This window comes from Somniosus microcephalus, chromosome 1 (assembly GCF_052327205.1).
Source record: "Somniosus microcephalus isolate GS21.2 chromosome 1, FLI_Smic_1.0, whole genome shotgun sequence".
In the NCBI taxonomy this organism is placed as follows: Eukaryota; Metazoa; Chordata; class Chondrichthyes; order Squaliformes; family Somniosidae; genus Somniosus; species Somniosus microcephalus.
Genome location: NC_140987.1, coordinates 429,933,864 through 429,956,138, shown reverse-complemented (window position 1 = coordinate 429,956,138; position 22,275 = coordinate 429,933,864). Strand labels below are relative to the sequence as shown.

At 46.8% G+C, this 22,275-nt stretch overlaps 1 protein-coding gene across 1 annotated transcript in view; it reads right to left on the bottom strand.

Annotated features, from left to right (window-relative positions):
- Window positions 1-1,578: 1,578 nt before the first annotated feature.
- slc16a2 (solute carrier family 16 member 2) overlaps window positions 1,579-22,275 on the bottom strand; it is a 121,644-nt gene continuing 100,947 nt past the window's right edge. The window contains exon 6 of the mRNA XM_086000458.1: window positions 1,579-8,424. Coding sequence (XP_085856584.1) covers window positions 8,198-8,424 — 227 coding nt within the window. The 3' untranslated portion in view covers window positions 1,579-8,197. The remainder of the gene's footprint in view (window positions 8,425-22,275) is intronic.

Below are 22,275 nucleotides of genomic sequence, written 5' to 3'. Positions count from 1 at the left end.
ACATCCAGCACGTCTCCGGTAGAGACAACATTGTCGCCGACTGCCTTTCCCGTCCCGCCATCTGCGCGAATCACCTAGCGGTCGACTACGCGCAACTAGCAGCGGCCCAGCTCACGGACCCAGACCTCCTCTCGGCGGCTACCAGCCTGCCAGGGCTACGCCTAGCCAAGGTTGCGCACGGGCCCGAAGCCGCGGCAGTCACTTGCGACGTCTCACTTGGCCAACCCAGGCCGGTCGTCCCTGCAACCTGGCGCCGCCGCATCTTCGATGCGCTCCACGGGCTCTCCCATCCAGGTTCCCGCGCATCCGTCAAACTCCTCTCCCAGCGCTTCGTCTGGCGCGGCCTCAGCAAAGATGTTCGGACTTGGGCCACCTCCTGCCTCGCCTGCCAACGGGCTAAAGTACAGCTGCACACAAAAGCACCCTTGGGAGACTTCGAGGTACCCAGCCGCCGCTTCGACCACGTACACGTCGACATCGTCGGTCCTCTGCCGCCATCGCAAGGCCAAACTTATCTCCTCACGATGGTCGACCGCTACACACGCTGGCCTGAGGCAGTGCCGCTGACCTCCACCACCACAGCCGACATCGCCAGGGTGTTCGTTAACACCTGGGTTGCGAGGTTCGGCGTACCGGCCGACATAACCTCCGACAGAGGCGCCCAGTTCACCTCCGAACTCTGGACGGCCACAGCACGCAACCTCGGGGTGACGCTCCACCGAACCACGGCGTACCACCCGCAGGCCAACGGGCTGTGTGAACGCTTCCACAGGTCACTCAAGGCCTCACTCCGCGCCAGCCTGCAGGACAGTACCTGGACTGACCGCCTACCGTGGGTGCTAATAGCCCTACTCACCGCGGTCAAGGAAGACCTCCAGTCCTCAGCAGCGGAGTTAGTCTACGGAAAACCGCTGCGCGTACCAGGCGAATTCCTCCCAGAGGCTACCACGCCTTGGTCGGCCGAACAGCAGCGGCTCAACTCTTTCTCTTCCGCTCAACAGTTCGCCCCACTTCCGGTCAACCGACACGGCGAACTCGCACCTCACGTCCCGCCAAACTTACAGCAGGCACGCTTCGTCTTCGTGCGACACGACGCGCACCGCGGACCCCTGCGACCCCCGTACGACGGACCGTACGAGGTACTACAAACCGGGGACAAGGTCTTCAAGCTGCGACTCGGCGACAGGGTCGAAACAGTCTCCATCGACCGACTCAAACCAGCACACACAGAACCAGGGGAACAGGTCCCCGTGGCCCGACCTCCAACTAGAGGCCGTCCCGCCAGCAAGCCAGCGGCGAACCGCCCGGCCCCACCAACTAGACTGGCGGCCACTCAGAGCCGCTCCGGCAGAACCATTAGACCACCGTCACGACGCGTCCACTCCTCCTAAGCGGATTCTGGGGGGAGCTCTGTGGCGACACGCCACCATTGGACATAATCCGCTCACGGCGGCACGGACAGTTTACGCAGGCGCACTGCCGGCAGCAGCCGCCCCCAGCCGGGGGCCCTTTCCTCCGGCAACTTGTTTCCCGCAGGGACAGGCTGCCGGGAGCACTTCCTGTCTGGGGAGTATTTAAGTGGTTGCGCGGGCTTTTCAAGCTCTCTTTTTGCCATGATGGAAATAAAAGCAGTTGTGTTCCATCAACTCTGGTCTCGACTCCCACGTTTGCCGCGGTATCTCAACACCATCATATATTGAGTCAGAACTGTATGCTTAGCAGCCACAGTGCGCTTCCTCAATACAATGGTGTCTGATTTCAGGTCGGGCAGGATGAAGGTGAGCACCAACTAAATGCTTTTCTGTGTTGAGTGGGAGGGGGCCAGTCAACTTGAGTCTCCAAGCAGCTGGTCGCAGTACAGTACTGGCCTAGCCTGGGAGGAGGTCACCTACCTGCTCTCTCAATCGGAGATAAATGTGGGGATCGAAGAAGGTGGGGGAGAAAAATATCTTAAACAGAGAAAAATAAATAAAATTATCTTTCTTAGGGAACAAACAAATGTGGAGGTGGGAATAGGTGTGGGGAGGGGGTTGAGACACAGCTAATCAGACAAAGGCTCCCTTATTAAGCTTAACTTGCATGTCTTTGGGAATTAGTCCTAATAAAAACTTAAACCTTTCTTCCTGCACCCTCCTCAGATTTTCTGTAACATTTCAACTTCAAAAGAGGAATTTCTTCACTCAGAGGGTTGTGAATCTTTGGAATTCTCTACCCCAAAGGGCTGTGGATGCTCAGTCGTTGAGTATATTCAAGGCTGAGATCGATAGACTTTTGGACTCTAGGGGAATCAAGGGATATGGGGCTAGGGCAGGAAAGTGGAGTTGAGGTCGAAGATCAGCCATGATCTTATTGAATGGCGGAGCAGGCTCGAGTGGCCATATGGCCTACTCCTAATTCTCATGCTCTTGTGTAACTTAAGATTCTGTCTCTTGGGTTGGAACACTCCAACTCAATTTAAGTATCAGCTGTGATTGACTGGAATTGAGATACACAGTAATGGGAAGCCTATGGTGTCGGAGGGAAACACAATTATAAAAAATACTATTGGCAACAGCTAAAAATAACATGGCTTCTATCATTGGCTGTCCTGTGGTTTGTGCCACCAGGTTCCTGGTTTGGATTGGCTACAAAATGGCACGAAAACCTGATATCCAAATTCAAAGTTTCCTTTAAAGGTCCTTAAATGGAAGAAATCTTGATAGGAGGAGCTGTTAATCAAACCTCCAATTCGCAATGAAAGGTTCAGCAGCCTTAAAATATCTACACACACAATTACAATTGGCACTTCAGGAGCTCTGACATGAAACCCTACTTCTGGATCCACAATCCTCAGGTAAATTACTTCTAGTGGACTAGGGTGAGGGGGGGAGAGATAGAGGAGGGAATCCAATTGATTAACTTTAAAAAGCGCAATGTCCCCTCTCCCCATATCTTTTATATTTCTCAGGAATGATCCAATAGGAAGCTTCACATACCTTAATGAGCTCAAGTATAAAATAATTGATACTTATTTATCACCATGTATTGATAAAGCAAATAGGGTATTCCTTGGCGAGGAATACTTGTGTGTTGTAAGCATTTTACTGGTGTGGTCTGATTCTTCAGATTTTTGTTACGTGCTCCCTAATCGTACACTGATCAATGTTTTTGCCTTTCCCTGCTTCACAATAATGAAATATCTTCAACCCGAATACACAAAAACACAGAAAATATTATACAACGAGCAGCCAGGCTTACAAAACATAACCCACACCTCACAGACCTGTCTACAAACAGGTATCACAACTAGTGTAGCATTTGAGACCAGTGGGATCTACTGAATAATTGGGCAGCCAGCAGTAAGTGACCTTGGGTTAGAGAGGAGGTCAGGTCCTAACTCTTACCATTTATTGAGCCAATGCCACATTAGCATGCTGTGAAAATACAATAAACAGCTTCACAGTGAACTAAATGAAAATAATTCAGCTGAAGACATCCACAACTGTGAATGTACCTCACAATATAACTGGGGGAATAATCTTACGCATCTCACCGTGCTCTCAGTTGCATAGATGCACAGAATAAATCCCTGCTACGCCCAGCAGATAAGCTCATGGGGAGATATCAAATCTGACAAGTTTCATGAAAAACATTGACACCGCTGTATCAGCCAATGAGTTGGAGGCAGGGTGGCACTTGTGGTTTTAGTATAGAGAGTCTCCGAACTCATGACCGAGGCTACAGCAAACCGAGCCTTCCGAGTACAGCAGAATTGTTTCTCCAGCAAAATGCAACGAGTGGAGGATAGTTACAGAATACAAATGATGTGCGTAAAATCAATCCCAGTCATTTACAGCAGTGCAGTCACCAGGCGAGATTGACGGGGGAATTACCCAATCATCTGCATTCTGCCTGGGGCTTGTAATGCCACTATATGCAGCCAAAGAAATGTGCATGATTTCCAAAGTTAGATTTTTTTTTTCTAACCCCTTTTTGCTATCTATTTTCACTACTGTTCTGTTCAGATCTTCCAAGGACATGGCAGGCACCCTTTTTCCCTCTAGAGCAGCTCAGGGGGTGACATGCCTATGGTTTCCCCTCAGAGGAGAGGGGAGGGGAGGGGAGGGGCTGGCCTCCACTCTACCATTCTCTCTGACAACAAAAAAGCTGGTGGGATCTCTGACGGGAATTACAGGGGGAAGAGGAAGCATTTCATGTCCTCCTGCTCCACAGCACAGTGATGGGATCCGATACTCCACCACATTCTTTCATAGCTACTTGTATAGAACAGTAAAAACTGAAGTCAGTTTGATTTGCTTCTGATGTCTTGAGAGTGCTGTGATACCAGAGTGGTAGGTCTGAGGTGATTAGGTGCATAATAAACTGAACTCTGGAGTCTGGCTCGGAAAAGCTTGGAACATAGATCCATTCAATTAAATTAACTTCCATTCGCATTCATCCACCACAGGGAAACTCGATCACTAATAGCAGCACTAGTTCCTCTTTGTAAAAGCAATACCCTTTTTTTCCTCTAGACATCTACAGGCCTCTATCAAAGACTAAAGGAATTTAAAAGGCAGCATTATCTCCTAATCACTTCTCATTTTTTAATTTGAAATTGTTTAATCTGGTCACTGACTGGCATCCCTCTTTTATTAAAGGCATACCAGTCCGATTACAGAGACACCTGGATCTAAACCTGTGGAAACATAAATAAAATGATGTGAAAAAGGAGATAAGACTGTTTGAAAACAAATATCATCTCTCAAAAGTTTTACATAGGAAAGCTTAATTATGGTTTTTTGATCGAGAAAGGATCACAGCTTTCTAATAATTCAAAATGCCAAGATAGTTACACATTACTGCAACTCGTATCGGGCTCTAATCAGTAAATTCCTGTTGGTGCACTGCATGTTACGTAACATTCAGATTAATTTATCGTGAAATGGTAAGTCAAGCAGCTACAGTTAGCAAGCATTCTTCATCAAAACCTGTTTCCAGAAGGTGATGCCATCACATTACAACTATACAATACTTGAAAGTGCTGTCTTTCCACTGTATAACCTTCCTCGATTACAAGTTCCAACATCAGGATTGCTATTTATATAAAAAATCTCTTCCTCCTATGCAGTACAATTCCATAGGAACAGGAGTAGGACATTCAGCCCCTCGAGCCTGTTCCACCATGGGAAACCCTGGGCAGTGCAGTATGGGGAATGTGCTCTTGTCTGACTCAGGCCTAGAATGTAAGCACTTCCAAACCTGTCTCTGGATTGATAAATCCACAACCTTGCCGTATGGTGTACTGTGCATCACCCTTTAACTGCACAAAGGAGCACATTGTTCCTGTGCTTTACACTTCAGACAGGTGGTAAACCATTTTTTGCAGTATTTTAATATACTACCGTCTCAAAAATTATTTCTAGATTTCTTTTTCATCTGAGCAAAGCAATCTGAGGGTATTCATACAATCTACAGGCACAAGTTTCTATCTTAATTGAAATGGGAGATAGTGCTTAAACATTCACAAAAACATTGTAACAGAAGGACATAGGAACAGGAGTAAGCCATTCTGCTCCTCGAGGCTGTCCTGCCATTCAGCATGGCTGATCTGTATCTTAACTCCATTTACCCACTTTGGTCCCATGTCCCTTAATACCCTTGCCTCACAAAAATCTATCAATCTCAGTTTTGACATTTTCAATTGACATAAGTCTCAACAGCATTTTTGGGGGAGAGAGGTCCAGATTTCCTGAGGTGTGGTGCCCAGAACTGAATGCAGTGCTCCAGGTGAGGTCCAACCAGAGCTTTATATAACTAGCATAACTTCCACCCGGTTTGTTGGTATGTAGTTACCAATAATATATTCAAGAAGGATTTAGATATATTTCTTAAAGCTAAGGGGCTCAAGGGATATGGGGAGAAAGCAGGGACAGGGTACTGAATTTGGATGATCAGCCATGATCGCATTGAATGGTGGAGCAGGCTCGAGGGCCCGAATGGCCTACTCCTGCTCCTATCTTCTATGTTTCTATGTAGTTCATGAATGTTACTCAGGCTGAGACTTGGAGCTTTGATACAGCATGCAGATACATACATTCAACCAAAAAATAATGGCCCAAAAATCCGATAAAGCCAGAAAACAGGTAGTGCCACCGCGGGGCGAGGTTTCCTCGCGCCCATAAAAAGAGCGCAGGCAGCACTGTTACTTTGGTGCTGCCTGACGATTTAAATGATGGCAAAGCAGAACCGCCTGTGCAACGTGCTGTATCAGGCGGTAAGATCAGCAGGAGGCCGAAGGACGGTTCCAAATTATCTGCGCTGCCTGATCGGGAAAGCGAGATTTATAAAACTAAAGTGGAATGTTTCTGGTTATGTTTCTTGTATTTTATAGGTTGTCAGAGAATTGAAAACACACATGAATCAAGATAAATCAATGCCTAAAAAGCTGTCAGATTTTAAAGAATGCAACCTGCAGTTTAGCTGAAATCAATTGTTGACACTCTCAAATATTTAGCTGGCTAACTTGTCAAGTACAATTATTAATCAAAAAAAAAGTCATCATTTTACTGATTAAATGATTGCAATTTGGGAGGAATCATTCCAACAGTGTGAGGTTCCAAATACTTGAAGTTATGAAAAATCATGCTACATGTGTCTTCAAATTTCAGATGACATCATCTAGTGCAAACAATGTCAAAATTGTTTGAAACAGTGATCAGTTAAAAATGCAAAACTGTCACAGCGCCTTGGGTTTGATGGGGCTGCACCTATTCTGCATCGTTATTGAAGACTGAGAGATCTATAGATCTCTGCTTTCTCCCGGGTCAGATACGTGCTGGCAACAGCTGCACGCACGGCCATACTTTGGAGAGGGCGTTAAAAGGAATGACGGCATCCAAAATTGCTCAGCCTGCGTCAATTCGGCATTGCACACCGTCTGATGTCACAATCTTGATCATTAAAATACTTGATGCGAGCGCAGGCCGCGGCAACGCCGCCGACCTGGCCAATATGGTGGCCACTGCGTTCCGCGCCGGAAGTGGGCGGAAGCCATTTTTTTCTTCGAAACCGGCCTTAACTGTTGGCGCTAAAGGTCCCAATTTCTAGGCCAATGTCTTTTAACATGGTTCATTACACAGTCCCTGCAGAATAATGGAAGTTTTTGGGGAGGGGAGGGTGATGGTTAGAGCAATACAACAATTTGAGTTGCTTGTGGTGCTGTTACGTAGATGAATCCTGAAAGCCAAGGGACCCATCACCACACACGGCTAACTGCTGGCTCACACATTGTTGTTTGATGGATAGGTGGGGCCATGGTGTGTGGAGGATGCATAGTCGCAGAAGAAAGAAGACCGCTGGATAATCTCTTATTTATTTGCATCTGCCACACACCGGAGGAGCTGATATAAGTAATAGAGATTTAAGAGGTGGAGGTTCTTGAGTCAGTGCCATAACAGCAGCTGCCAGGATCAATTGGTCAAATGCATTATTACATACTGCAGGTAACTCAGGGCAGCAATGGTTAGCAAATGTGTGAGGATTACCTTCTGTATGTGCTATCACTCAGAATCTGATCGAGGGAAAACAGCCACAAAATAAGCATTTGACCAAGAAATTAGTTGAATAGTCAATGACCAAAAACTGTGTGCTGCTCCCTGCTCCAATCCCAAAGCTGGTGGTCGAGAATGACATCCAATCAAGGCAAGAAAGCTGTAATCCTTTTTAACCTGTTCTTTCTCCACACACAATCATGAGCACTCATTAATTTTAAGAGCTCCTGATAAAAGGAACAAAGGAGAAACACTGAAAAATTCCAAGTTTTTAGGATCTTGCCTCAAGACTTATTAAAAAAAAAATATAGGTGATTTTAATTCTAGTGTCTGCCATGCTTGGTTGTACCTGGCTAGCAGAATAATAATTACTTCTCACAAATTATTGTACTGAAATGCAATCAGTGCAACTGGCCTGTGACTAAATTCAACATGGCACAAACATTTTAAACCTGGAGCATTATCTTAAAAACCGCGGCCAAGTTTTTGACTTTTCACCCTCCTGCCTTCGTGGAATTTGTTATTTTAAGGAGTAATCCTGATGTTACACATGTGGGAGAAATGGTATTTTAAACTACATGAATATAATCAAAAGAAAATGTCACAATACGTGCTGAGAAAGATCCCATTCTGGAACGTAGGAGAGGATATCTTGGCATCACTGTCTATGCACAGGCTTCTGTATTAGGGTTGCCAGGAAGCATGTCCCCATTTAATACATTTTCAGACGCTAACAACATCCTGTCAGTGCTGGGGTCTTCTTTTTTTTGCCTCTTGAGAATTCGGTTGTGGATTATAGGAACAAAGAACAAAACTGATCCCCCAATAATCGGTGGGATTCCAGCCAAGTAAAAGGCTATTTGATAGCTACCAAAATGATCAACCAGAATTCCTGCATGGAGTAAACAGGTTAAGAGAGTTAGTATTAAATTCCAACAGCAAAGCTGAGGCTTAAATTAAATGAAACACTAATCTATATGGAAATATAGAGCTGTGGCAACACTGCTTAGTAAAGAAATAACTTGAATGTGTGAGCTGTAGGGGTCTACACAGATCTAGATTAATATTGGTAATTATTTCCCCCTGGCCTCTGCCCTGAGCAGTGAATTGGATGTAAACACATAAACTGATTTTCAATTGAATGCACCCATATAAAATAAATGTCAAATTGGAAGGATTTTGTAAAAAAAAATAATGTTCAATGAAGACAAACAGTAGATTAATTTGGCCACTAATCTTTCCCCAGTCTTAAAAGAGGTTATGAAGTGCAACTATACCTTGTTTATAATAGTATACATGAGCTATATTCCTGTATGGAAAGAAAAGCATGAAAGAAAATGAAAGTGCTCTGGAAATAAAGATGATGGGGTGTTTGTGGGAGTGGCTCAGGCATTTCACCTATTAAACCATTTTATTTTTATTCTCCTTCCCTCCGAGGAAGTAACTAGACTCTACTCTGGGTTCCTTCTGCTGACAGTTTGACCAGTCACATGAAAATTAAAATTGTGTAACACTGGCCATTCCCCATCACAGATTCAGCCTGTGGTTGTCCACATGATGAATTCTAGACCTTGGGTATGCTATCAGAGGAAGGACTCAGCATAGAGGCTAAGCCCTTCCTCAAAGGAAAGGAGGTCAAAAATAAAATGCATGAGACACCCTGCCCACTCCCATACAGATCCTACATGCAGTACATTTTTAACGGTACTTAAATGTGTATTGGACACAAACATTGGCCGCAATTTTGTCAATGGATGCGGGGTGGGAGCGGGTCAGGTGGTTTCCGGGTTCCAGTCCCGCCCCCAACTGCATCCGGCCCACGGATGTGATTTTACGTTGATTGACCTTGTTAAGCCCGCGCTGCGGGCTTGCTGGCCAATTAAGAGGAAGCCGGTTAGATGACGTCATTTGATGATGCGTCATCTGCCGGTTTCCTTAAAGGGACCACGCACAATTTTTTCTGACAGCTGATTTTTCAGTGTTTGACAGCATTGAGGTGCTGCAAACACTGACAATCACTGTACAAAGGTGAGCTCTTGCACCCAGGCTCTCCAATGACTCCCTCCATAGGCTAGAACAGATGGCAGCTGCAGGTGAGGTGGCAGAAGCGATCTGTCACTGGAGAGAGAGGTTCTCCCAATGAGGTGGCACTAGACATCGATTTCAAAACTTGTTACCTAAAGAAATGTGTAAATGCATTAAAAATGAATTTCCCAACATTTTCTTACCTCTGAAACTCACCAGTGCACCATTGGATCCTTCACACCACTTCTGCAGCTGTCATCAATGCAGAAACATTACAGCAGACTCACAACACGCCACACTTACCTGGCGTGGTGTCCGGATGTCGGGAAACCCGAGGCAGAAGCAGCAAAATTAAAAAATAACCTGTCAACTACCTGTTAACAGGCAGTTAATTGGCTTTAATCCTCTTCCCACCGCTAGGTGTCGGGTCCATGCCCAAATTGGGGACCCACTTGGGAAAATTGTTTGGAGGCGGGTTGACGGTGGGATCGAAACCCGCCGTCAATCAAAATGATTTTAACCTTTGACCCACTTCCAAACCTGCCCTCTCAGTGCCGATAAAATCGTGACCATTAAGTCTGTCTGAGAAAAGTGCATAAAGCTCAAAAGTGGGTTCCGAATCATTACTGCTCCAGCTTCTAAGATTGGGAAGTGACCAGCTGTGAAATGGTGGGTTTTATACCACTTTTGCAGCTTTCACCTATTCACAGCAATCCACAGTCATTGAGAACCCGACACACTTACCTGACATGATAGCCGCTCTCCAGGAACCTCGTTGAAAACCTGGTAAAATGGTAAGTCCATGGGAAAATGGTTCTTAACTACCTTTTAATAAGCTTTTAACTATCTAAATTGGCTGACCCACCACTTGGTGTCGGATCTGTTCAGGGAAGATAGATCCGACACTTGGGAAACTGACAAGGAGGCGGGTTTACAGCAAGATACCGACCCGCTGTCAATCTTTGTGATTTTGACAGCGGACCCGCCTCCAAACCCGCACTCTGAACGCCGGCAATATTCAGCTCCTTATGTGTAACTCCATAAAAGATCAACTAGTATGTATAAATTATTTCTGAACAATTTCCCTCTCTACAGAGCTCTAAATGAAATCTGGAGGAAGTTTAAAGCACAGAGATCGTAATGATTAATTCCTGGTCACTTTTGCAGAAATCTGACTTAAGAGCTGAACTCAAAGCACTCAAAAGTAGCTAGAAATTCTGGAGATGTCATTATGACAGGATGGGAGGTCTGGCCCTTACTGCCGTAGTGCTGACTCCGCTGTTAATCCCGCAGTCAGGTAATTATAATAATGAAAGGCGTGCACCCTGTGCAAATCCAGCCTGCAACGCCACAGTTACGTCAGGAAAGCAGAAAATGTGGAGAAACTTTCCCAATGCTTCCAGAATGGTTGGAACGCAGGGGGAAGTGGGGGTTGGGGGGGGGTTAAAGCCTGGTGCATCAGTAGGATATAAAATCGACTGCTGCTTAACGGAGTAATGGCAATACTGAAAGAAGGAAGAAGGCTGAAGTTCAAGGAAGATGAAATAGGCCAGTACCTGTCCATCTCATATCCTCACCCAAGTTGCCATTCACCAAAGCACCAACCCACAGAACTCCCCCAGGGTAGCTCCAACAACAGTTTTTTTAAAGGGTGCCAGAGAAGTCAGAGGTGAAAATGGGATCTGACAGCAGGGAGATCGATAGCATGCAGACTCAGATCCCAGGGGTTCTGTTCTAAAAAGGATGCGCAATGAGCATCCTGCTTACATGGACACACCGAGGATCATCTTCGTGTACCGGAGACAGATGACAGGGGTCAAGGCAGAGTTCTATGCCATCCTCAGTGCCAATAGTCAAAGAGTGACTGGCAGGACCAGGAATATCTGCACCCCCCTGTCAGAGAGGCCTCCAGACCAGTCAGTGCATCCAGATGGATGCTTTTACCACTGACCTTCAGGCCTGGCAGCATCATTTGGACGCAATGATGGCAATTGGCTCCTAAGAGCTCTGGGGCACCATGTCTGCAGAATCAAACTCCCATCGTCAGGTTAGCCCCCCAGCTGCTCAGTGGGCACTCAGATCCAGGACCCAGCACAAGTGGGGTGGCTCGAGAGTTCGTATGGCCTCTCCAGACAGGCCCCCTAAGATGCCTATACAAAAAAGCAAAAAACCTGCTGTTAAGTCTGTGTGTTATAGTGAGAATTACTACACAGACCACAAGAGTAAATTTTAACAGGTCTTTACTAGTCGAAGGTCAGGGCGGAACTGCCCAATAAATCATTACACAGCACTTATATACCGGTGTGGTCACCACCGGTATTACAGTATACAGCAGCCAAGATAAAGTAGTGCAACTCTTAAAAGTGGAACGGTTACATACACCACAATCCTCCCTTTTTAGCTTAACAGTATATATTCCCCATTAACATAACATAATAACATATATACACAACTTCATGTAAAAACAGTTCACAGATTCAGTCTCTCTGGAGGCTTCCTGACTCGGTCCGGATAACGCCTCGGTGGTGTAGTAGTTTTCGGTGGTGTAGTAGGTTCTTTTGGCAAGGTCGATTCGGCTTGAATGCCAGTGTCGGGTTCATCTGATTCCAGTATCACCGGATCGGAGGTAGATACTATGGGTATCTCTGCTTCATCATTAGGCGTATAGAGTTGTGGAGTAGGTTGTCCCTTTTCGGATGACTCTATGATCTGGTCAACATGGCGCCTTATTATGCTTTCACCAATGTCCACGGTATACATCAGCGGTCCTAGTCGTGTGCAAATAGTTCCAGGCTGCCATTTCTCGGTACGGTAGTCCCGGGCCAAAACTTGTTGACCTATCTGGAAGGTTCTAGTTGGCCTTTCATTCATGCCTTGAAATTGCCGGTTCTCTACGTCCCTTCTGATGTTTGGCTTGATCAAATCCAGCCGGCATCTTAGTCTTCTATTGAAAAACATCATGGCGGGAGTTTGGTTTGTAACCACATGTGTTGCATTCCTGTACGTCAACAAGAAGTTATCTACCTTATGTTGTAGATTTATGTCTTCATTACCCATGGCCTTTACGGCCTTCTTGAAGGTCTGGACAAACCTTTCAGCTAATCCATTGGTGGCGGGATGGTATGGGGCGGACGTGTAGTGCTTAACCCCATTGTTTTTTAAGAACTTCCTGAATTCTTCGGACACAAATTGCGGTCCATTATCAGAACAGATCTGTTCCGGCAGCCCATTCCTGGCAAATATGGTCCTTAATACTGTGATGGTTTTTTCCGTGGTGGTGGAGGACATCTTTATTACCTCCGGCCACTTGGAGTGTGCATCCACCGCGATTAAGAACATTGAGTCCATAAATGGACCAGCAAAGTCGATATGTACCCTTTGCCATGGAGATGAGGGCCACTCCCGTGGATGGAGAGGGGCTTGTGGTGGGGCGTTTTGGACCTTCTGGCATCCTAGACAGCTCTTGCTCATTTCTTCGATGTCTCCATCGATACCTGGCCACCACACAAACGCTCTGGCTAGGTTCTTCATTTTCACTCCACCCAGATGCCCCTCGTGAAGCTCCTTTAGCACTTTATGCTGGAGTTTGGGTGGAATCACCACTCTGGATCCACACATCAAAGTTCCTCGGCACACTGACAGCTGCTCTCTTCTTTGCGAGAATGCTGGCAACAGTGGTTCGCCATGTGCTGGCCATCCCTTCACCGTTAAATCGTAGACTCGTGAGAGAGTCGGGTCATTTCTCGTTTCCTTTTCGATGGTAGAATTTGTTACTGGTAGACATTCCACTATGGTTGAGTGGAACATCTCCACTGGGTCCACTGTAGGCGCCTCTTCTACCGTTGGCAACGGTAGGCGCGATAAACCGTCAGCATTCCCATGCTGTTTTGATCCTTTGTATTCTATGTCATATTGGTGTGCCCCTAGGAAAAGGGACCACCTCTGTAGCCTTTGTGCTGTCATAATGGAAACGCCCTTTTTAGGGTTGAATATGGATACCAACGGCTGGTGGTCTGTCAGCAGTGTAAACTTCTGGCCCTGCAGGTAATGATTAAACTTCTTTACTCCCCACACCAGGCTGAGAGCCTCCCTATCTATCTGAGCATAGTTGCGCTCAGCGGAGGTCAATGATCTGGATGCAAATGCGACTGGCCTTTCCAAGCCATTTGGCAACTTGTGTGAGAGTACTGCTCCAATACCATAAGGAGAAGCATCACAAGCTAAACGAATAGGTAGCGTTGGGTTGAAATGAGCCAACACTTCCTCTGAGGTGATCAATGCCTTGCTTTTGCGAAAGGCCTTCTTACAGTCCTCACTCCACTTCCATGGTACTTCTTTCTGCAAAAGAGCATTCAGCGGGTGCAGCACCGTGGATAGATTTGGCAGAAACTTATGGTAATAGTTAATCAACCCTAGGAACGACCTCAACTGGGATACATTTTCCGGAGCGGGAGCCTTCACAACAGCTTTGATCTTGTCAGGTGACTTGTGCAGCCCCTCCTGGTCAATGACATGATCACAGTACGAGATCCGTTTCTGAAAGAACTCACATTTCTGGCGATTAACTCGAAGTCCATATTCCTTCAATCTGGTGAGCACCAGTTTCAAATTTGCAAGGTGTTCCTCATCGTCATCTCCTGTAATCAGGATATCGTCCAAGTAACATTGAGTGTTTGGAATTCCCTGTAATACCTGCTCCATGGCCCTCTGCCAAATTGCTGGAGCCGAAGCCACTCCAAAAACCAGTCTATTATATCGATACAAGCCTCTGTGCATGTTGATTGTGAGATACTGGCGCGACTCTCCCTCAACTTCCATCTGTAAGTACGCTTGCGCCAGGTCTATCTTGGTGAAGTGTTTTCCGCCAGACAATGAAGCAAAGATATCCTCAATCCGCGGAAGCGGATATTGCACCGTGTGAAGCACCGGATTAACTGTGATCTTGAAGTCTCCACAGATGCGGACCTTCCCCGGTTCCCCTGGCTTGTTACTCGATGAACGCTTCATGACGGGAACAATGGGCGTGGCCCACTCACTCCAGTCCACCTTAGACAGTACTCCTGAACGTTCTAGCCCTTCCAGCTCAGCTTCCACAGCAGGTCGTATCGCATAAGGTACCGGTCTGGCTTTGAAAAATTTTGGGTTTGCATGTTCTGCAATCTTGATTTTTGCCTTAATTCCTCTTAGTGTTCCCAGTCCCTGTTGGAACACCTCTTTAGCCTCATCCAATATTCTGGACAATCGTTCAGGTTTGACATTTTTTTTTCCGGAATCTACCGTCATTGCTTTTAGGGAGTGCCAGTCCATATTTATTTTCCTGATCCACTCCCGTCCCAGAAGTGGTGGACCTCCCTCAGGTAGTACATATAAGTCCATTCCTTGGTGTTCTTTGCCCTTGTGTATCACCTTGACTTTTATCTTTCCGATGGGGTATACTCTTTGCCCCGTGTATGTCTGCAATACTATCTCCGTATCCCATAGGGGAATATGTGTGAATAACCTTTTGTAATCTTGCTTATTCATGACCGTCAACGCCGATCCGGTGTCCAATTCCATCTTCACTTGGACTCCTGCTATCTGCAGTGTGACCCAGATAGTTTGTAGGTCAGCTTCCTTACTCACATTGTGAATTCTCAGACTACCCAGTTCCTTGCTGTTGGAGTCTGAATCCGAATTCTGTTCATCCGAACTCTTCTCAGCCACCTTATGTACCTTTCTGCACTTTTCCTGCGGTGACTTTTTGTTGCTGGTCTTCTTTCCTGACCGGCATACTTTAGCTATGTGACCAAGCTTGCCACATTTTCTACATTCCTGGTTTTTAAACCAGCATTGGTTCTGATCGTGTGTTGTCTTTCCACAACGATAACATTTAGTTGTACCCAAAGACATTTGATCTACGCTGAGTACCGCTGCCTTCAGCTGCATTTCCGCAGTGCCTCTCGCTGCGGCTTCGTGCGATGCTGCAATAGTGACAGCCTTATCAAGTGTAAGATCATTCTCTTCAAGCAGCCGCTTTTGTGTTCCTTCTTTCGACAATCCACACACGAATTTGTCTCTCAGTGCCTGTCAGACTTTCCCCAAACTGACAGTATTTCGCTAGCTTACGCAGTTCAATTAAATACTCCGCGTTGCTTTCCTCTTTCAGTTGCGTTCTCGCATAAAATTTAAATCGTTCCGCTAACATCAGCGGTGTGGGGTTCAAATGATTTTTCAGGACAGCAACAATTTTAGCGAAAGTCTGATCCGCCGGTTTAGCTGGTGATAGAAGATGCTTCAATAGCCCGTATGTCTTCGCACCCATTGAGTTTAGTAAGGTTAGTGCTTTATCTTCATCTGATATTTTATTTGCCTTACAATATATCTCTATGCGTTCTACATACGTGGCCCAATCTTCAACATCGGGATCGAAATCGTTGATGTTACCACGCTTAGGCATCCTCGCAATCTTCTTGAGAAACAAAAAGAAATTTTTCTTTTATTTTTTTTTTCAAAATGGCGGTTTCCCGCGCTTGTCTTCTTCCCCCGCCTACGAAAATGGCGGCTTCCCGCGTTTGCCTTTCTCCCCCGCTGGCTGTAATGGCGATTGCCGTATTGCTGCGTTCGCCCTCCCCAGCGGTTTTCAAATCGTGCCTCCCAGCCCCTCTTGCAGTCCGGTCCTTTCCCCCGGCTGCGGCTGAGTTCTCCGCGGTTTTTAAAAAATTTTCTCCCGCGCCTTACGCTGACCCGGTCGCTGCGCCTCACGGCCTCGGTAGCTGCCCGGCCTTTTTCACCGGTCGCGGTCGAGCTCTCTCTCGACGCTGTTGCGTCTCCCAGCCCGCTTGCAGCCCGGTCTTTTACACCGGCTGCATTTGCATTCACCGCGGCTCCCGTGCCTTACGCTGCCCCAGTCTCAGCGCCTCTGGCCCCGACTTCTGTCCGGCTCTTTTCCCCGGCCGTGGTCGAGTTCTCCGCCCTTATATCCTCCGTTTTTCCCTCCCCTACTTCACAGCCAACGTGGCCGACTTGCTGCTCGTCGCTGATCGGCTTACCCACCACCGTGATAGAAGGGATGATCACTGCCTGTTGCTGATGGAAGACTTCGTGTCAGGATTCTTCCTTTGCTCTTCAGACCTGCGTCTTTTCTCAGCAGGATGACGAGGGCGGATGCCTCCTCTCAACGCCCGTCAACTGCCTTGGATGTATCTCTGCCGCAGGGTAAGATCGTACTCGTCGCCACTGTTAAGTCTGTGTGTTATAGTGAGAATTACTACACAGACCACAAGAGTAAATTTTAACAGGTCTTTACTAGTCGAAGGTCAGGGCGGAACTGCCCAATAAATCATTACACAGCACTTATATACCGGTGTGGTCACCACCGGTATTATAGTATACAGCAGCCAAGATAAAGTAGTGCAACTCTTAAAATAGTTCTCTTAAAGGTGGAACGGTTACATACACCACACTTGCCAATGCTGGAAATCCGAAACAAAAACCGAACAGTTAATAATCAGCAGGTCGGGCAACATCTGTGCATTTCAGGCATGGATCCTTCGCCAGAAACAATGGGCCAGATGTTGCTGGAGTGGGGCATCTCGCAGCGTGCCCTGTTAGTTAGACTTGTTCGTGCACGTTGAGGTTTTAACATTCTTTTGCCCACAGAGTTGCTGGAAGTGCAAGCTGAAAGCGGCGAAGGGAGGGCTACAGGGCATCTGGAACCTTGGTGAACAACAGGACCAACAGTGCATCTCCTTAACCAATGAGATTAAAGGATTGAGAAAATAAACAGAGGAAGGACTGAGAAGGAGGGTAAATTAGAGTGGGTGAATTTTGGTACAGAAAGAGAAATAAAGGGAGGGAAAGAAAGATTGGATTAAAAGAGAGAGAAAGATTGGACTAAAAGAGAGAGAAAAAAAGAGACAGAATAGAAAAGAAAATATTATTTTAAAGTTAAAAATTTGACATTTTTAAAATCTTCTAAAACAATTTACAACCTGAAGGAATGAGATTCCACACTTATAATTGTTTACTTTCTAGGCCAGAGAGGTTGATTGGCAGTCATTAACAATTATCACGTTGTTAATAGGGTACATACACTATTAATTACTAGACTTAACTTTCTGTGGTGAGTTTAATTGACAATTAATGTGCAAATGAAATGAAAATCACGGGGAGGTTACAGGCGAGAAACTAACAGTGGAATGATACACATCGGCCAGCAACTTGTGGTGGTTTGCAATTCACGGGGTATCTCTTCCTCCCGATATGTTGCTGGCCGATTTGTACGTTAATAACGCTGTTATTTTCTCAGCAAAAATCTGGCCCATTTGTTCATCTGTTCCCTCCACAGATTTCGCCCAACCCACTGAGCGTTTCTAGCAGCTGCTGTTTTCCCCTCTGATGCCTGCTCATGTAGGTGCCAGGATACAGGAACAAGCCGCCCATGCACCTGCAGTGGTGACCGACCCGGCTGAAGAGTTCTCCTTGGACTCAGAAGCCCTGAGAAAGGGGCCACCGCAATGACAAGAGGCTCATGCTATCACAGCGCAGACAAGCACTGTGTTATGGATTCGCATCCATATCCACAAGGCTATGGGGAGTGAGCAGGGCAGTGGGATTAAATCTGCACTGATACAGGGCTGTGGGGAGAGAGCAGGGGACATTTATTTTGGATGAATCTGGCAAAGAGCCAGCACAGGCATGGCGGGTCAAATAGCCTCCTTCTGTGCTGTATAGTCCTGTAGCACCTTACTGCTGCGCCAGGATAGCACAAAGGCAATGCAAGAAGCACGGTGGTTAACAAACAGAAGCACTTGTAGACATATATGTGTTACTTTGTGATGTGAAATCCAGGGTGCAGAAGTGTATCTTTGCTTTTTATGATTTTGAGAAGATATTTGGAGGTCATATTGCAACAGGAAACAGAGTTCCTTCTATGCCTCCTTGCAGAACTGTTGCTTATGTAAGCAGCTTTCTTCTGATACAGCCTCGAGGGAGTGGTGCAGTCTGACTGATGGAAGCATACTGCCTGTTTGGTCTTCTCCTTTGGTGTAACCTTACCCTGTGTGCCTCTCATTTCCTCTTCTTTCTGCTCCTGTTCTGCCTCCATCATAAGGGAGAGGCCATTGTGAACTCTATGATAAGGGCTCCATGAAAGAAGGGAAGGGAAGAAAAAGATTTTCCACTTAAAGGCAACTAGCACAATTCTTTTTTTTAGCAGCACAGCTGAAAAATGATTTTTCCAATTGCAAAGCCTGTGGACTCGTCCACTTTCTGGTTTGGCAAGTCATACAGGTACCTCATGCCTCTTACACAGGCTTTAAGTTAGTTGCAACTGGATTAAATGACGAAATCTCTGACAGATCGGGTTTTGCCCCTCACTACCTTGTTACTTCCATTCATGCATCACTTTGAGGGTTGGGTGCACCTTCTGCCCAACCCCATTTCCGCCGATTTTACTATGTACTTTAGAAGGGATGTAACTATGCAATACTGAACTGACGCCCTAAATTCCTCCCGCTATCCTGAAAACGCCTCGCTTTTGCCCCAATCATGGAATTTCTAGCCCCAGTATCTGAATGATCACAAACTTGATCCAAACAGGACAGCTCCTTACGGAACAGGCTAGCTTCTATCATTATTCAACTGTAAATTAAGTTTCAAATTAAAAATTATCTACAAGTTATGAAAGGGGACAAAATTGTTTCAATTTTAAATATAGAGAAAGATTTCCAACCAGTAAACAAAGTGTGAGTTGGTGGGGCGAGGGCAATTTTCTCTGTTCTCTATTTGTTGTGAAATCCTGAACATGTTCTTCATATACATGTTTATGATTTAGCAAACGAAAAATACCTTCCCCGCCAGGCCATTTTTAGTTAAGGTGTGCCAACTGATTTGTTGAATGATCTTGTATAATAACAGAGCGAGCACATGGAGAATGTTAGTCAGTGAAATCTGTGCTAAGAAGATGAAGGGTCCCACCCTAAACTTAAACAAAGCTTTCTCTATCAGAAGTTGACTAACCTACAATACAATTCCAGCATTTTCTGTTTCTATTTCAGATGTAATATGATTTCATGGTTATTTATGTGAGCAACTGACATATAGGGGGCGATTTTCCTACAGGTGTGGGGAATTGTCGGGTTCCCCGAATGTCGGGGTGCCCACACGAATCTAAATGGGTCTGTGAGATTGATGCAATTTTAACTCAATTGGCCAATTGATTTCCAACGTGTGGGAACCCTTGGCAAATGAGTATTTCCAGTCAGAAAGTCGCATAATATGACGTCATTATTGCTGCTGCATTTAGGGTCTGCAACAAGCCTTGCTTCTTCTGCAGGCTGCCAACCTTTTGGCATTTGCTGATGCCATTTTGCTTCCAGCTAAGTGTAAGAGAAAGACCGAGGTCTGCACCCCGTTTTGACGACGCTGCCCTGCAGGCTTTACTGGAGGAAGCAAGAGCTCTCAAGGAGGTGCTCTTCCCTTCATCAGGGAGGAAGATGCCTCCCCAGCAGACAAAGGCTGTGTGGCTGCAAGTGGCAGAGGGGTCAACTCCTTATCGGCTACCCGCAGAACCTGGGTACAGTACAGGAAGAGATTTCATGACCTTCAGCACACTGGAAAAGTGAGTATGAAGTTCCCATCACTCTCAATCTGATCTCCATTGCCTCTCCTCACCAGCACTCAGCTTTAGCAATCTCTTCCTCCACATCCCACTTGACACTGACATCCATGCACCCTTACCCATTCCCTCGCTCTCTACATTCACATTCACTTAACTATTCGACTATGCAGCCCTCACACTCCCTATCACTCTGATGCTATGAAAACAACTGACAACACACAGGGAGGGCCCTTGGTCTTGCCACCTCACTCCATCTTTGTCTCCTTCTAAGCATCTATGCTATGGATTCTCTACACTCACTCCTTCATTCTCACTCAAACTCCACTTGTCTCCCTCATTGCAGGAAAAGAGAGCTCACAATAAAAGAGAACAAGCGAGGACAGGAGGAGGGCCACCATCAGTAGCCCACCTCACCCCCTGGGAGGAGGCAGTCCTGGAGATCGCAGGAGTGGAGGATGAGGCGCAAGTGGGGGACGGACAGACGGGTGCATCACAGCAAGCTGGTGACAGAATAGTTTCCCATCTCTCTCATTGACATTGCATGAGTTGCTGATAATGATTCTGAAGCTATAACAGATGGACCAATGATCATCTGCAATATGCAATGTGCCTGTAACCTTGACCTCACATCTCTAACTCTTTCCTTTACTCCCCCACAGGACCATCGAGAGCCCCCGTCCCCACTTGCCAGGAGGAAGAGCCTGAGCTTCCAGACTCCTCAGTGGAAGCTGCAACCTCTGAGGGCGCAGCGTCAGCAGAATTCAGCACACCCAGCACCAGCGCAGACACTCACACCTCGGTGGGACCTTCGGGACATAGAGTAGTGTTGTCACCTGGTGTATCACAGCTCACAAGTGAGCATCAGCAGACTGTGGAGACAGGGACAGCAGTGGAGAGTGCTAGTCGGAGGGCGCAGGACTCTGCCAGCTCGGCTCAGCTGCATGTCGACTCTCTGCCTCTGGGTCCATCCATAAGATCAGCGGGGCTGAAACTCCAGGAACCGATGCAGCAGTCTCTGGCAGGTTTTGTCTCCAGGGTCGATGTGAGTGTGGAGCGAATGGAGGAGTCCACAGCAAACATGAGCTGAGCCTTTGTGGAGTCATTGGCACATGAACGCATCACCATGGAAAGGATGGCAACCTCCATGGAGGAGATAAGTCGCCAGGGTATGGAAAACATGGTGAGTGTTCATAATAGAATGACATCTCTTGAGGAGCGATGGGCATCTACTGAACAGAGAAACCAGACCTTCATGGAAGTCCTTCTGAGTAGGACTGCCAGTGCAGATACAGGTCCCCATGGCCCCCTGATGTGCAGCAAGGTGCTCTCAAGCCACTTCCAAGCACTGGCCCCTTCTGGCCTGTGCAGCTTCAGGTGGGTGAGCAGCAGCCTGGTGCTCCTGTTGCTGCTGCTGTTGTTCCTGGTTCTGCTGGTGCCGCGGCTGGTGTTCGAGCTCATCTAATGCCCAGAAGGGAAGGAAATAAATGGCTCCCATGCTTCTGGTATATGCCTCCGTTGAGGAAGCGCTGAGTGAAGGCGGCGAGCGGGGTTTCCCAGGAAGTCACACTGGAGATGTGTGTGAGGCTCCAACCTTCCACAGGTGTGGTTAAGCTTGGTAAAAGTTGCCCCAAGCCTGAAACAACAAAGTCCTGCCACCTGCAAATGATGACTGATCAAATCTCCTCTTTAATGGTTGACCTGCAGCTGATAGTCAGCAAGCCAATAGTGCTCCCGCCAGGTTTCACAGGCGTGATCCCCACCAGGTGTGTTTTGCGTGGGAAAAGGGCCTGTTAAAATGGGATTATAAAGGCCAATTATTGCTGATTAAGGGCCTTAAAGACCAGTCCCACCGGTTGGAGGCGGGACTGATTCGGGACCATCAGACAAGCCTGGGTTAAAATGGCTCGGGGTTGGGAACCAGGCGGGGGGGGGGGGGTCCCGACCCCCAGTTTTTGTGATTTTTAACCCCCCCACACGCCTCAAAGCCCGCCTCACGGCTGAGTTAAAATCAACCCCATAAAATCTTAAAGTGGCTTCAGTTCCTGCTCTGGTGAATTACTACTGGATCAAATACAAAGGGCTTGATTTTGCCAATGGGGAGCTTTTGGAGGTGGGACT